Source organism: Mchenga conophoros, linkage group LG7 (assembly GCF_057382185.1).
Source record: "Mchenga conophoros isolate Kocher_MC1m ecotype Shallow Benthic linkage group LG7, M_conophoros_male_GT1.1, whole genome shotgun sequence".
Classification (NCBI taxonomy): Eukaryota; Metazoa; Chordata; class Actinopteri; order Cichliformes; family Cichlidae; genus Mchenga; species Mchenga conophoros.
Window position 1 is genome coordinate 5,638,128 of NC_140532.1, and position 15,934 is coordinate 5,654,061.

Here is a 15,934-nt window from a genome sequence, read left to right on the forward strand (position 1 = left end):
TTGGAGCTCCCACCGACGCGGGATCATTGCATGAGACTCCACGTTAGTCACCCTGTCTAAGTTTAGTCAGAAAGTGTATGCCTGCCATTTCTGAGTGTCCTGACAGCTGCGCTATTGTTTCCCGCAGGAGGAGCGTGGAAGGCACGGAGAGCAGCGAGCACCGGGGGGTGCTGACATGGGAGCAGAGAGCACACGGACTATTCACGGGAGACACGACACGGGAGTCTGGGAGAACACGGGGATTTATTGTTACGTTGTTTTCACTCTGTAAATAAACACTGTTTGTACATAGAGCACCGCGCCTGGGTCCTCCTTTCCCCACATCCCCACTCCTTCCACGGTGTGCCATGCCATACCGTGACAGAATGATCCCGCCACTTATGGACCCAGCGGTCTCCGAGGAGAGGCTCAGGAGGGAAATTATGGACAAAGTGTACCGCATGTGTGACTTATGGTGGGAGAAGCCTGCGGAAGGTATGCGTCACGCCGTGGAGAGGCGGCTGCAGGAGATGCTTTTTAAATTCCCCTGGCTGGTGGACTCCCTTAATGCGGTGGTCCTGGACTTCCTACTTTCCACCCTCCACCTCCACTCTCCTCCTCAGGCTGCCCACCAGCTCGGACAGCTGGTGGATTCACTGCCTGAGACGCCGGCCCCGACGCCGACACGGAAACGACGTTCGCGCCGCCAGCGTTCCTCACCGCAGCTAAATCCACAGACATCTCAACAGCCGGCTGTGGTGAGTCATATGGACAATTCATCGTCACTCACCTCAACTGTTTACTCTGGGGCTATGTTTATACCGTCAGCTGCCCAGCCGGTAGCCAAAGCGCAGCCCGCGGCCCAGCTGGTCGCTGTACCTCAGCCTATCGCCCGGCTAGTGATCCAGCCGTCACCAGCTGAATCATCCCCCGCGACATCTACCTCACCGCTTACCGTTTCATCCTGTTCACCATCCACATCACACGCTCAGCCATCTTCTCCACCAGCAGCAGCCTCCATTCCACTGCCCACTCCAGCGGCCTTGTCCGGAGAGAGCGACCTCACCCGCGTCCAACGCCTGATGGACTGGGTAACTCACACCACCAACGCAAGGGCAGGAGTGGTGGGGTTAAACGCCATCGAGGCAATCCTGGAGGGAAACCCCTACCTCGGCCAGCTCAAGGGAGTTTCCGCCTGCCTTTGCACCCTGCGTAAAGCCCGGGGGGTAGTGCAAGCTCGGGAAACCTCAGACTTCGTCCAGCTGCAGCAGGAGCTCAGCGAGCCGGAGGAGCCCGCACCGTCAGCTGAGGCGCTCAGCGAGCCGGAGGAGCTCAGCATGCCCGAGCAGGAGCTCAGTGAGCCGGAGGAGCCCGCACCGCCAGCTGAGGAGCTCAGCGTGCAGGAGGAGCTCGGCATGCCCGAGCAGGAGCTCAGTGAGCCGGAGGAGCCCGCATCGCCAGCTGTGGAGCTCAGCATGCCCGAGCAGGAGCTCAGCGAGCCGGAGGAGCCCGCACCGCCAGCTGAGGAGCTCAGCGAGCCGGAGGAGCCCGCACCGCCAGCTGAGGAGCTCAGCGAGCCGGAGGAGCCCGCACCGCCAACTGAGGAGCTCAGCGAGCCGGAGGAGCTCAGCATGCCCGAGCAGGAGCTCAGCGAGCCGGAGGAGCCCGCACCGCCAGCTGAGGAGCTCAGCGAGCCGGAGGAGCTCGGCATGCCCGAGCAGGAGCTCAGTGAGCCGGAGGAGCCCGCATCGCCAGCTGTGGAGCTCAGCATGCCGTCCGCCGGAGCTGCTACGTCGCCGCCGTTGGGCTCGAGGTAGGCCCCCTGAACTCTCTTGTTGTGTTGATGGGCCGCCTGTGACTGTTTGTGGCGTCTTTTCGTTTTCTTTTTGCACCGCTGCGGGATGCGCGGTCTGACTCTGAGACTGTGGACTGGGTCGGTTCGTTGTTTTGTTGTTTTTGCTTGTTTTGGTTCTGGCCCTCCGTCCTGGTTCCCCCAGCCGCCCGCCCTGGGTTGGTTGTGCTGTTTTTTGTTTTGGTTTTGGGGTCGTCGGGAGCCGACCCTTAGAGGGGGGGTACTGTCAGGGTCCTGGGACTGGGCGACCCAGGATCCCTGAGCAGTTATGTATTATTATTATTATTATTATTATTATTATATGTATTTTGGTATTGCTGCTGCTCTCCTCCATGATTGTGTGTGTGTGTGTGTGTGTGTGTGTGTGTGTGTGTGTGTGTGTGTGTGTGTGTGTGTGTCTGTCTGTCTGTCTGTCTGTCTGTCTGCGGGGATGCTTGGAGGATGGAGCTCAGCCACCTGCAGGCCTGAGGGGTGTGGCCCTGCGGAAGGACTGGCCACACCCGAAGCCACACACCTGCCGCTGATCAGGGCTCGTCGGGGGAGCTACTTAGGAGAGTCTTGGAGCTCCCACCGACGCGGGATCATTGCATGAGACTCCACGTTAGTCACCCTGTCTAAGTTTAGTCAGAAAGTGTATGCCTGCCATTTCTGAGTGTCCTGACAGCTGCGCTATTGTTTCCCGCAGGAGGAGCGTGGAAGGCACGGAGAGCAGCGAGCACCGGGGGGTGCTGACATGGGAGCAGAGAGCACACGGACTATTCACGGGAGACACGACACGGGAGTCTGGGAGAACACGGGGATTTATTGTTACGTTGTTTTCACTCTGTAAATAAACACTGTTTGTACATAGAGCACCGCGCCTGGGTCCTCCTTTCCCCACATCCCCACTCCTTCCACGGTGTGCCATGCCATACCGTGACAGTTTCAATGTGCACAGTGATGTTTGCGTTCCAGCATTTTTCAGTTAATGGGAGGCTTGGGCCTTGGTATCCCAAGTGTTGGTAGCTTCCTGAATATTACAACCAAATTCTTCTAATTTGAGGGTAACAACTTGGGTCTTCCTTCAGACCTTGTTAAAGGGGTGATACATCAAAATAGCTTGACAATTGACTTGTTTGCACTGATGATCTTGGAATCTGAACTTCCTTCTCAACTTTTATAATCCTACAGCTGGAGAAAATCCTTAGATTTTCTCTGTGTTGCTTGGACTTGTGCTGAGTGTGCTGAGTACTGGTCAATCCAATGAGTACTGCCAAACACGGCAAAGCTCTCCAGAGAGTGGTGCGGTGTGCCAAAAGGATAATTGGAGGTGAGCTTCCCTCCCTCCAGGACATCTACAGGAAGCGGTGCCTCATCAAATGCTCCAGTCACTCCAGCCATAAACTGTTCAGACTACTTCCATCAGGAAGGAGGTTCTGCAGTATCCGGTCCCGAACCAGCAAACTGAGAGACAGCTTCTTCCATCAGGCCATCAGACTGCTGAACACTTTATAGACACCTCACCTCATTATGCACTCCATAATGTACATACAGTGCCATTTCTTTTGCACAATGTCCAACTGCTAACCTCTGTATATTGTTTATTTTATTTTATATATATATATACACACACACACACACACGTGTATATATACATATTTCGTATACATATTCAGTAATGGGCATACATTCTTACATTTGTACATATATTTATTCTTATAATTCTCAGATTCCCATTCTTATATTTTGCTTTGTTCTTATGTTATTGTATTTTGCACACCTCTGTTGCTTGCGAAGCTCGCACACAAGAATTTCACTCGCATGTGCTGTACCAGTGTACAGTGATTTGATTTGATTTGACATTCTTTTTATGCTTTTAATGCTTTTAGAGAAAAAGTTGAATCTCAATCAGTACTTTAGCTTTACCAGAGATATTTTTTAACACAAGTATCTGTAAAAGTAAAGAATTCTGTACTTTTGCCACCTACATTTCACCATGGAAAAAATGGTTCAAAGAAATCACTAAAAGCCCACAATTACCATGACATTCACGCCCATGACAAGTGTATGTAAACGTCCAACCACAACTGTATAAAAGATAGTTGTGGCTAACATGATTGGTTTTTGGATTCCAGTTTGTAAGTCTTTAGCTGAGTATTTTGGTCATGACCTGTTTTTGTTGAAACTCTGTGGAAAAAGTGAAAACTCTGTGCACTCATATTAGTTAGTCATAGGGTAGCCACTATGGAGAGAGTCACTTTATTGTTATTTTACTTTATACTTTATTAATCCCTAAGGAAATGATGTGGTTACAGTTGCTCCAAGACAATAAGAACAGTAATAGATGGAGCCAAATTAATCCAAATTAATGACAAGAATATTTATCTCAGTGAAGAACAGTTTGTGATCTGTGTTCTTGTGGTTGGCTAAGTATGGCTGCATTGTGTTAAAGGTAGAGCTAAACTCAACTGACAAAATACAGACATGGTGCTTGGGATTTTCCAGGTGCTTAACAATCAGGTGAATGATACTGGTGACTGCATCATCAGTACTCTTCCACTGTCTGAAAGCAAGTATGTATGTGAATCTACAGACACCTGGATGACAGGAAATCAATCTGGAGTGAGCTATAATGCAAAGGTTGGTCATGAGGAAAATATTTGCCAAGGTGATAAAGAAAGTCTTGGATTTAAATTCTCACAAACATCTATTAAATAAACTTTGTTTTCCAGCTAGAGGGGGTCACCCTCTGCTGGCCTCTAGACAGAATGTAGGTTTTCAGTTTTCTTCAGACCGATACTATGAAGCAGGATCCAGCTATCCAGCTAACTTAAGGGTTACCCTGTGGAATTTAACCGTAGAGATCAACAGGTATTAAATCACTGCCAACCGATTAACCAGTTCTCCAGTGCCACCATTCCTGGGAGAGTAAAAGTCTCTGAAGTATTTTACATTTGATGTCTTTGTGTTTCCTTAATGTGCAACAGTATTAAATATTTCCAAATTAAAATTTATTGCTGGTTGAAAACAAATTGACAACAATTCTATTGACCTATAAGCTAAGTATTAATACATGATTCTAAAATAGGCAAAATGACAAAGCTGTTATACAGAGAAGTCTTTTAACTAACACATTCGGCATTTTGGTTGTTTTTCATTCCTGTCTTCAAATATGCTAAACTTTACTAATACAGTAGTTCTTCTCCAGTCTTACTAACCAAAGCACTTGAAGCCCTCACAACTTCATACAGGGGGCTTAATACTAAACTTCTGTACAGTGCATTTATTCCCCCACACACTCACAATGCTGCTTTGTCTGCAATAGCTTTGTTGTGTTCACTCTGTGTTGTTTATTTAACCTTTTCATATTTTTGTAGTGATAACATTTTATCTTCCTTAGAGAAATCAGCCACTCTACTGCCAGTATGCCTATTTATTAATAGTGGTCATTGGTTAGATGCTATCAGCGCTACCCCTTTCGTGTCAATGTACAGGGAAACCCTGGGTTAACAAGTTTATAACCACGTTTGTGTGACCACTTATCTAAATTACCAAAGTTATAGGGTAAGTGAATGTACTCAAAGCACGTTGAACTCACTTTGTAGTACAGGGCCTAGATGCTGCACCCATGTTTTACAGTTAGTACATATACATATACAGGAGACCGAAAACGTAGGTAATTTGTACATTATACATTATTTGTACATTATTCAGGTAAAACAAATCAGTAATCTATGATAAACCTTATCTTTATTCTGCACTGTTCTTCTTGTCAGTCACTGAAAGGTTTATCCATAACTGTATCTACCTATCTGTACTGATAAAGATAGCATAGATGAAGACAAGAGGCCAATGTATTCCTTAAAATATACTGTTAAGCGTCTTCCATCTTGTGTCTATTTCTCCTATTGCATTTCAAATGCACCACTTCTATACATGCACATTCACTGAACACATGACTGCAAGTATACATTTTCAGTTGTTTACATTTAAGACCACTTCATTCTGCTTGACCACTAACTTGAAGGCACATACTGTACACACACCAACATGATTTTCATTGGAGAAACCAAACACCTGCTCTTAACCTGGAGCATTTAAATTCCTCTCTGAATTCAGCTGATGTTCACAAACCTTTGTGAACATAATGGGAGACAGAAGTCCTCAGCACTGACCCTTCCAATACCATAAGTTCCAACTTGCCAGCTGGCCAGTTAATGATCAACCAGAGTTTTGATAGGATTTATTGGCTGAGCTGATAAATTTCCGCATGTCAAACACAAGAGAAGATCATTGACATTCGTTCTCCATTATGAAACGCATGCTTTAGTAGGAACCTGTCTTTTCGGAGAAACTGAGGGTTGAAAGATTGATTTGGTGTCTGCCTCTTGCTGCATTCAAGCCCTGCCCTTCTGAGCCCCTAATCTTTCTTTCATTGACTAGAAATTTCTGTCATGTAGCACAATAATGTTTTAAAATTCAGTGATAACCTTATAATCAGCAATCAAACAATTGTTTTGTTTCTTGTGTTGCATTTCTTCTTTAATTTTCAGCATAACTGGAAGACAATGAATAAAGTAGTCAAACATGCATGCTAATTTCTATGCATGCTAGCACAAGAATCATGTGACTTTATACGGCTTACTATTTAGACTTTATTGTGTCAAGATACAAGAATATCATGGTAAAATGCAAACTGTGACCAGGTCCAGTGTTGTAAACATGATATAACCCAATTATGTGACAATCCCTACAATCCTCACACAATTTTGTAGGAAGGGGATAAAATGTCTAGTGTAGCAAATTGTTTTCTGCAGTGAGTGGAGTAGTTTGTAGTCATCATATCATCCATGATGGTTACATTGCACTTGGATTTCTATGAACATGCAGGATTGTCATGTCCCTTTCTTGTGATGAATGGGATGGTGTTGTAAAAAAAAAGGAGAGATTCACATTTTAGTCAAGACTGTCTTAAAATAACTTGAAACTCATTTAAATCCAACTAAATTTCAATCTAAGTTAAACAGGGTCCAGCTCAGCATTCATCATACTTTGCAAACATCCACCCAGTCCAAAGTTTGGCTGAAACTAATTTCAAGCTCTAAATTAAACTGGCATCATCCAAAGTCTTTTCTGTACTGAATTACCCCACCACAGCGGCTAGTGAGGAAGCACTCTCTGTGGAAACATAAGAGGAAATTACACACGAATGAGACCGTATTTGGACTGATTTAAGCCAGTAAAACAAATACCCACATCTCTTCAATTTCAATGCAGCCAGTCCCACAGCATTAAGTTTTTAACTACAGTTGTGCAAAGGGAGGTCCTGCAAAATAACAGCAGAGTCTTCAGGCAAGAAAATTGAATCAGGCTCAACTTTTGCTGCACCCTAACTGAATGCCATCTGGCAAGGCACTGCATTAGTCACTCATATATACACATGCAAGCGTACATTCCTGATGCATTACTTTTAAATGCAAATACTGTATTTCTGCTTTTTCCATCTCTGTGATCATCAGAGATTAGATTTGTAATTTTGTGTGTTAAAAACCAATGTGCAATGCTCTTCTCTAGTACGTCTTAAAACGCCCAATCTGTTCCTCATACCAGAGTTTCTACATCATATTTTACATGTAAGCAGTACCTAAAACAACACCGTCCCTCCAACCGTGTCCATGTCTTAACAGAAGGCAGTATTTTGCCTGAATACCTGCTAAAAACCCTTTATAGACACAGACTACTGAAGATTCTCATTAAACTCCAGCTGCTGTTTAGAGAATGTTTTTGACTTGAGAAAATGTGGACCTCAACTAATCCCACTAAACTATGAATAGCACCATGACCACTACATAATTCGGATTCTCTGGAGGCAACCACAAAACATAATTATATCAATCCACACACATTTGAGACTCATTTGGAATAACAAAACAGTGTGTCTATGCAGTTTAAACTTAACGTGGAACCTTATCATCATACCTGTTTCCTAGTATCTTAATTTGACTTTATTTGCTCTTACAGTTCAGAGTAGACATTTGTAGGATGGTGTCCAACTCTCTGAGCCAGACGACAGAAGGTGGACCCTTATTCCTGGGAATTGCACTTGTGGCTGGGTATTTCGACATAGGAAGCTCAGGCACCGCAATAATGTATTTGGGGCTTATGATTAACAGAAAATCAACTAGAAAATGAAGAAGACAAACACTAACCCTGAGTAGATAGTGTGGTTTGAAAGTCCAGGCAATCAGTCTCCTAACATCCAACTCTACCCACTGCAAAAACTCAACTCCAACTGCTCACACGAAACCATCCTGCACTCCCTCCCACGTGTACAGAATTAGCTCTTTGATTGGTTCAATGAAAGCCTTCATTCATAAATGAAAGTTTGTTGATAAAGAAAAAAATATCTAATAAAATTTTATTTTCTGTACCATCTGTGTTTGTACTATAATTTTGTCAATTTTGAAGTTCAGCAAAACTAGACCACAAACATTTTCAAAAGTAGTGAGTAAACTGTTTCTAATAACAACTGCATATATCCATAACTACTGTTAAATTAGGAGTCAGTTTATCTGTGCTGAAATGACAGAAGGATTAGGGCACATGCTGACCAATTGTATTGATTTTTTTTTTTTTTTTAATATTCCAGATTATGTATTTCTTAATGAATAATAAGAAATCTGTTATTTACTAAACTTTACTGTGGATTTTTAACAAACCGCCCCTTGGCATCGATGCCACCATGCATCTGCTGTGACAATAAATGAATATGAATGAAATGAAATGAAAATAAACACCAGTCTCATTCATACGTTCTCAAATATGGATGCAAATTTTTAAAAGAGAGAAAACAGGATCTTTTTAATCAAAATTACAGCCTTCATGAGTCTTTATACTTCTTTGTTTGTTAACACTAAGAGATATTAAAAATCGTGTAACTGAACTGATTTTGTTGCAAGGTAAATCTTAACTTAAATCCTTCTCTTTTTGCATACTTTTTTGACAATAAGCCACGTACGTGCATACCTACACAAAATCACCATGAAGACATAAGCACACAATGTACACACATACATGCACAAGCTCATGCACACACTGGTAAGTCACTTTCATGTGAACTATACTTCCAAGCAGGGAGCAAAAAACTTTGCTAACCACAGTTTGCCCTTGAGCAGATAACTATGTTTGGTTTGCTAGATTTTGGACTTTATGTTCAGCGATGCCCTGGGAAATAAATGTTCTCATGTCACGTGGATCAACAGAGTAACAAGCAGCGGGCTTTGTCATGAAATCATTTACAAGCACTGTGCGCTTAATGAGTGCTAAAGGTTCATTTTAAAGTTAAACCTGAAACTTGTAGTTAGGACTGAATTAGGTGACCCTGAATCATCCCTCAGTTATGTTGCCCTCATGAAGCACTGATCACTACTCTTCCACTCCTGTCTTTTTCACTCTTAAAACATTTTTTATGCAGCTAATGCATAATGTCATCCTTTCTCTATCCTCTTGTGTAGCTTGTCTTTTCTCCTGTTCTCTTTTATCTCTTAATGCTCCTGTGTTCTCACTACTCTTTGCCATTTGCTTCCACCATTGCTGAGAACTCACAGTGTATCTCTGTGGCTCTCTCGCTAATATTGTATTAGCGAGAGAGGTGTATAACTCACAACATAAAGCAAATTGCTGCTGTAAACATACAATCACTGGCTACTTTATAAGGTACGTGGGATAGTACCCGGTTGGACCCCATTTTGCCTTCAGACCTAATTTAACTCCTCATGGGATAGATTAATCAAGATTCTGGAAACATTCTTCATATTATCTTCTATATATTCAGTTCAAGTCTATAGTTGGGCTCAAGCCTATCCTGGGCAAGGTACACCCTGGACAGGTAGCCAGTTTATTGCGAGGCTAACACTAACAGGCAGAATACTGTCATTCACAGTGACATGAATGAATTGGTGATGCTAATTTAGCATCACCAATTAACCTAGCATGGACTGTGGGAGCAGACTTCGGAGTACCCACACAGGCAAGGGAGAATGTGGAAAGTTCCCAGAAAGGTCCCAGCTGGCTGGTGGATTCAAACCCAGGATGTGAGACAGCAAGAACATCACACACTTGCTGTCTACCACATCCCAAAGGTGCTCTGTTTTATTGAGATCTGTGTCCATTTGAGTACAGTGAACTCACTGAGATGTTAAAGAAACCAGTCTAATTTTGGTAGGCCAGTGGGAAATGTAGCCTCAGTAGGTGACAGAAGAGGCACCTGATGAGCTTAAACGGTCTAATTTGTCGTGTTTTCCATTTAGAAATGTTCTTCTACATATCTTGGTTGTGATAAACGGTCATCGGAGTTAACTGAACCCTTCCTATTCCTTCTCTTCCAAAGTAGTCTGGAAGCAGTCTTCTTCTCTGACCTCTGGTGTCAATAAGGAATTTTTGCTCAGAGATCTGCTGCTCGCTGGATATTTTCTCTGTTTTGGATCGTTCGCTATAAACCCTAAAGATGGCTGCGTGGGAAAATCCCGGCAGATCACAAACTGAAATACTGAGACCCGCCCATCTGGCAGTAAAACCATAACACAATTAAAGTCACTTAAATCACCTTTCTGTCCCATTCTCAGTTTGAAATTTACCAGGTCAAGCAGGTCGGCTTGACCAGGTCTACATGCATAAATACAGTGGAAGCCACACAATTGGCTGATTATATATTTGTTATAATGAGCAGCTGAAAACATGAACACCAAATAAAGTGACAAGAGTATATAAACAAAATTCCAATTTAAAACTAAAATAAATTTTAAAAAAATGAAGCTATTGGTAACGTTACACTTTCAATCAGATCATACTTACTGTATTTTTTACAATAAACTAAAATGGCCAAAAAATGTAAAACAATCATGAAAAGGTCTCCAGTGGTATGAAAGTGAGAAGAAAAAAACATGTTTCTAGGGAAGATTTGTGGTGTTCACTGGCCATCGATGCCCTCATTCTTTCATCGTGACGTAACATATGACCTCAAGCTGCTCAGATGACATAATTGCTATCACCTGGATGATGCCCAGACATTCCTGAGGCTATTCACTGCAGAGTAGACAATAATCAGTATTGTCATCAGCATACCAAAAACATTCTGCACTGTTAAGCATGTGAGAAATGAGACAAAATGCTCTAACACTACTGCTAAAGGATTTCTATGCACGCTCTTCTTTCTTGACTGTCTCTGGGGATTTTGTCTGGGTCACAGTGACCCGAAGTCTTGTGGGAGTTAAAGGGAGTTTGCAGTTTACTAGTGGCAGCAGCAGTTTTATTGTGTAACTGCTTTTTTCTGTCAGAGTGGAACAGTAGAAATTCATTAATGGTCATTAATGGCATTCCTGTTGATGTGTAATTAAATACATTTGGGAAAAGGCCTCCTTGATTTCAAAGGCCGTAGTGGTATGCTGCCATCTGCAGTTGTGTGCATGGGATACAGCACTCTCTTTCTATCTCCTTGTTCGTGTGCTTTTGTAAATTTCCACATGTGTGTGATTTTGTATTTTTGAAACACAAAAATGTAACTGATTTTATCTGTGTTTTATCTGTGTTTTATAGATGCACAGTTACATCGCATGCCTGGTAAGGAAAAACATTGTAGTCTACCTTTTTAAAGTCTAGTGAATAAACGATACAGCTGCTCTCGACCAAAATGCTTGTTTTAATGTCAGATGTATTTTATTGACACACACACATCAAATGATCATAAAATATGCTAAATTATTTATGTAGATTCAAAACTCATATGAAGAACAAATACTTACTTAAAATAGTTAGGTAGAGTTTTGAGGTATCGGTACTTTGCTTGAGTATTTATTTTTCTGACAATATCAACAGTGCTTATTGTGATAATTCGAGTTAAATATACTAGCTTTGTGTTATTCAAAGGTTACATGAAAATACTAGGCAATTTAGTGCAGCTAAATTGCCCTAAAGTACTGTGGTGAAGTTTACAGTGATGCACTCTGTTGGACTGGTGCAGAGCGGCTGTGGTGTTCATGGTAAATCATGGTGATTAAATTCATTCACTGAATTCCACTCTTATATTAGCTTTATACTGTCAAGGGGTGGGAAATCAGCCATGATGGCTCATGTAACATGTGCTCATGTCTTGTTGAATTTAGTTGACTATCCACAAAGAGCAGCAGCACAGCTCAGCTGATCATAGCTCCTACAAAAAGTCTATGTATATTCCCCATAAAAATTACTGTGACATGTACAAGTAAGGCTGCTCAATTAATCGAATTTTAATCTAAATTACGATCTGGGCTTTCAACGATCATTAAAAATGACTGAGCCGATTATTAGCACCTCCCTCGTGCTTTACTCTCGCGCTGCTCCGTGTGGCAAATCGAGCGCACCTCTCTGCGTTTCGAACACACATCACAACAATTAAGAGGATCCGAGGGAAGCTCGGAAAGCTAAGCAGAAGTTATTTGGAGAGGAGAGTGACTGCCGTTGGTTGAAAAGAGAGGTAAAAAAAAACCTTCAGTGGTGTGGAAACATTGTGGGTTCGCGGAGTCAGACGTGGATCAAGTAGACATAGTGTGTAAACTTTGCTACGGTGTCGTAGCTGCACCACAGAGCAACACTGCAAAGTTCACTAAACATAGATGTTTACATTTTTCATTTATTTTTTATATTGCAAACATTTGCACTGTTATCAGTATTTGCACACTATTTTATATTATTTTTTGACAATCTTTTAAGCCATTATTCAATGGATTGTTATTGTTAAATAAATATCGTTAAAAAATAATCGAGATCTCAATTTCAGTGAAAATAATCGTGATTATCATTTTTGCCATAATCAAACAGCCCTATGTACAAGTGATTTTTTTTCCCACGCTGCACCACTACAACCAATTTTAGGGTTCCCACACCTGCTGAGTCCCACTTTTAACTCCTCAGTGTACTAATTTATTTGTTTAGATGCGAAGACAGTCACTCATTTACAATTCAGCGAATGTTAAATAGAGCTATTTTTTCCCCATTTGTCTTTCTCTTTTTGTCGTTTACATAAGAGATACTCACAGTGAGTACATTCAGAATTAGGATTATAATTTAAGTTGAAGTAAGGTATTGTATTGCTTTGTGTAGATGTTTTCTTATCAGTTAGCTTGGCAAGAAAAAAACTTGCACAAAGAAGTTGAATCAGTACTTTAAATTTTTTTGCACATGTATATGTACTTCTACCTTCATATGAGGTTATATGGACCTGACTTATTTGTGACATTTAATCTTAACTGACATGTAATTTATAGAAACTCATTGCTGAAGTGTTACATCAGAATTTAGATTCAGCTCTGTGAGAAATGAGAAAGAGTATTTACTGCTAGGATTGAGTGATATGACCCAAAATTCATATCTCGATATTCTTTATCTGGATGGCGATATACAATATATATATTTTAAGCCATAAAATAAGAACAAAAAGAGAGTTCTTAGTCAAAGCTGTGTCCCAGATCCCACACAGACTCTCACTTTTATTAACATACAGCGTAGATAAATAATAATGCTCCATAAATAAAATTAAACAATGTTGTTTTTGTGCATAACAAAAAGCTCACAATTGTGCAGTCAAAATGTAAACTAACAGATGCTGAGCATAATAACAAAGACAGACAGATTTCGCAGCTGCTCTGTTCCCAAGTTCTACTGCGTGACTGACAGCCTGGAGTTGGAAATCCTCATTTGCAATCATGTCTCTTAACAGGTGCCATTTGTGGTCTTTATACACACACAATATGGTAATATTACATTGAAGCACAGTACGTATTACTCCGCGAGGCTCCTGACTACGGTAGCCATAATGCTCCAACAATCAGTATTGCCAATTTAGCAACTTTGTCGCTATATTTAGCGAGTTTTCAGACCCCCTTAGCGACTTTTTTTCTAAAAAGTGACTAGTGACAAATCTGGCGACTTTTTCTGGTGTTACTGGAGACTTATTTATGATGACTTTTTGACGTGAAAGCGCATATCGCTCTTACTCTTAACAAGCAGCGGGTGCTGCGGTGGGCACCTCGTCCATGCCAAAGCGCTCACAGGGGGAGGATAGTCCTCCTCCAGCTGCTATCAGGACAGGAGATGTTCACCCCCATGCGTCCAAACTGCAAATAAATCGCGAAGCCGCTGCTCCAGCACTGACTGTAACGCAGTCAGTTCTTCTTTTACTGTTATGTCTTTTTTTGTGGACCACAAGGTTTAAAACTACTTATAAACACACACACACACACAAAGTAACTCCACCAGAGTGCCTATTTCGGGTCACTTTTGCCGGTCCAAGTCCGGAAAGGAGCAGAGTTGGAATTGTGACATAAAAAAACAATAATTGCTAAAAGAAATTTAATTTGTAGTTCTAAATAAATTCTAAATGCATTTAGGACGTTTTTTACTGACTTTATGTCTCTTCCATGATGTTATTTCTCTCTCCAACAACGTAGGTTACAATTACATTAGCGTGACCAATTATGCAAATTAGGCAATGATAATAATGGATTGGATTTATATAGCGCTTTACAATGCCACTATTCATTCACTCTCACATTCACACACTGGTGGAGGCAAGCTACGGTTGTAGCTAAAGCTACCCTGGGGCAGACTGACAGAAGCGAGGCTGCCATATCGCGCCATCAGCCCCTCTGGCCAACACCAGTAGGCGGTAGGGTAAAGTGTCTTGCCCAAGGACACAACGACCAGGACAGAGAGCCCGGGGATCGAACCGGCGACCTTCCGGTTACAGATACGCTTCCCAACCCCCTGAGCCACGGTCACCCCACCTTCATCTAGCGACTTCTAGCGACTTTTAGGACAGCCAATAGCGATTTTCCTTACTGAGGAGTTGGAAACACTGCCAACAATCCATCAAGCGATGCGGCTTCGTAGCTTACCAAAGTCGTACTAAAACATTTTTTGACAGATTGCTGAGCGCCGTGTACCACATAAAATCGGTTCACGGTCAGTAAGCACAACCAGAATTCATACATGAGGCGCACTGTCGATTTTTGAGAAAATGAAAGGATTTTAGGCCATGCAGCCCCCGTGCGTGGGGCTGCATGGCGTCAACGCGTTAGCAAGCTTGCTGCGCTAATGCATTGACGCCGTCCAGCCGTCGGAGATTTGCCACATTAATGTAGCTATGGCATTAACGTCATTTTAATGAGATTAACGCTACCAGCATTAAAATAGTAATCTCCAAATGTCCTTTTACTGACCAGCTCCTCTTTGATAGCTACCTTGTCCATCTTATCATTGCCTGCAGGTGAAGTGATGTTGTGTTCAGTGAACGAGAGAGGTGAAGCAGAGTAATGTTGCGTAGAGACAAAAGTGGACGAAAGAGAAGCAAACTTGCGGCTCCACAAGTATAATTATAACGTAACATAGACTATATCGATATAAACGATATCGTCACAGCTCATATCTCGTATAAAAATATATCGATATATTTAAAAACTCGATATATCGCCCAGTGCTATTTCCTGCTATTCATTTTTTCACTCTACTAACTCTGAGATATGTTGGTTTCTGTACTCATTCTTCACTTTTTCAAACTGTAGATATATATTTGTAGAAATCCTTACTGTCCCTTCTTGTTTATACCAAGAACTGTTGAGTATCTCTCGATCCTTGTGATGATTCTATAATATGCTCAGTTATCAAACGATTCATGTAATGTCTCTATATGTCATCAAACACTGAACATATAATGCAACAAAATGTAAAATTTAAATCACTAAACTGTTGAACTTTGGCACGTTTTTCCTCATGGAAGGATGTTGTTCCGAAGTGTCTTGTCCCTTGTGAATGGTCAATGAATAGTGAGCAGAGAGCTGTTGCCCAGCCTGATTGCCCTCAGGCCACATCAAGCGTCCACAGTTTGGAATGCAACTTTAATAGGTCAATATAATGATTCACAAGAAGCTATCCCTATCTGATAGACAAACAAGAATTGAAAGTCTTTCTTAGGGGCAGACCTGAGAGTAGTGGAAGAAGAAGAAAAGATATACTATACTCACATGGCCTGGAACATTGAGCACAAACACAACCAGGCGTGGTCATGTATGCCTCATCGTCGCTCCCACAAAG

General features: G+C 42.0%; 1 protein-coding gene across 1 annotated transcript; it reads left to right on the top strand.

The window, feature by feature from the left end:
* The first annotated feature begins 347 nt into the window (after nucleotides 1-347).
* On the top strand, nucleotides 348-1,796 carry LOC146569422 (uncharacterized). Its single transcript, XM_085281363.1, has 2 exons — nucleotides 348-818; nucleotides 888-1,796. The coding sequence occupies exons 1-2, from the start codon at nucleotides 348-350 to the stop codon at nucleotides 1,794-1,796; spliced, it is 1,380 nt and encodes a 459-aa protein (XP_085137489.1).
* The last annotated feature ends 14,138 nt before the right edge of the window (nucleotides 1,797-15,934 follow it).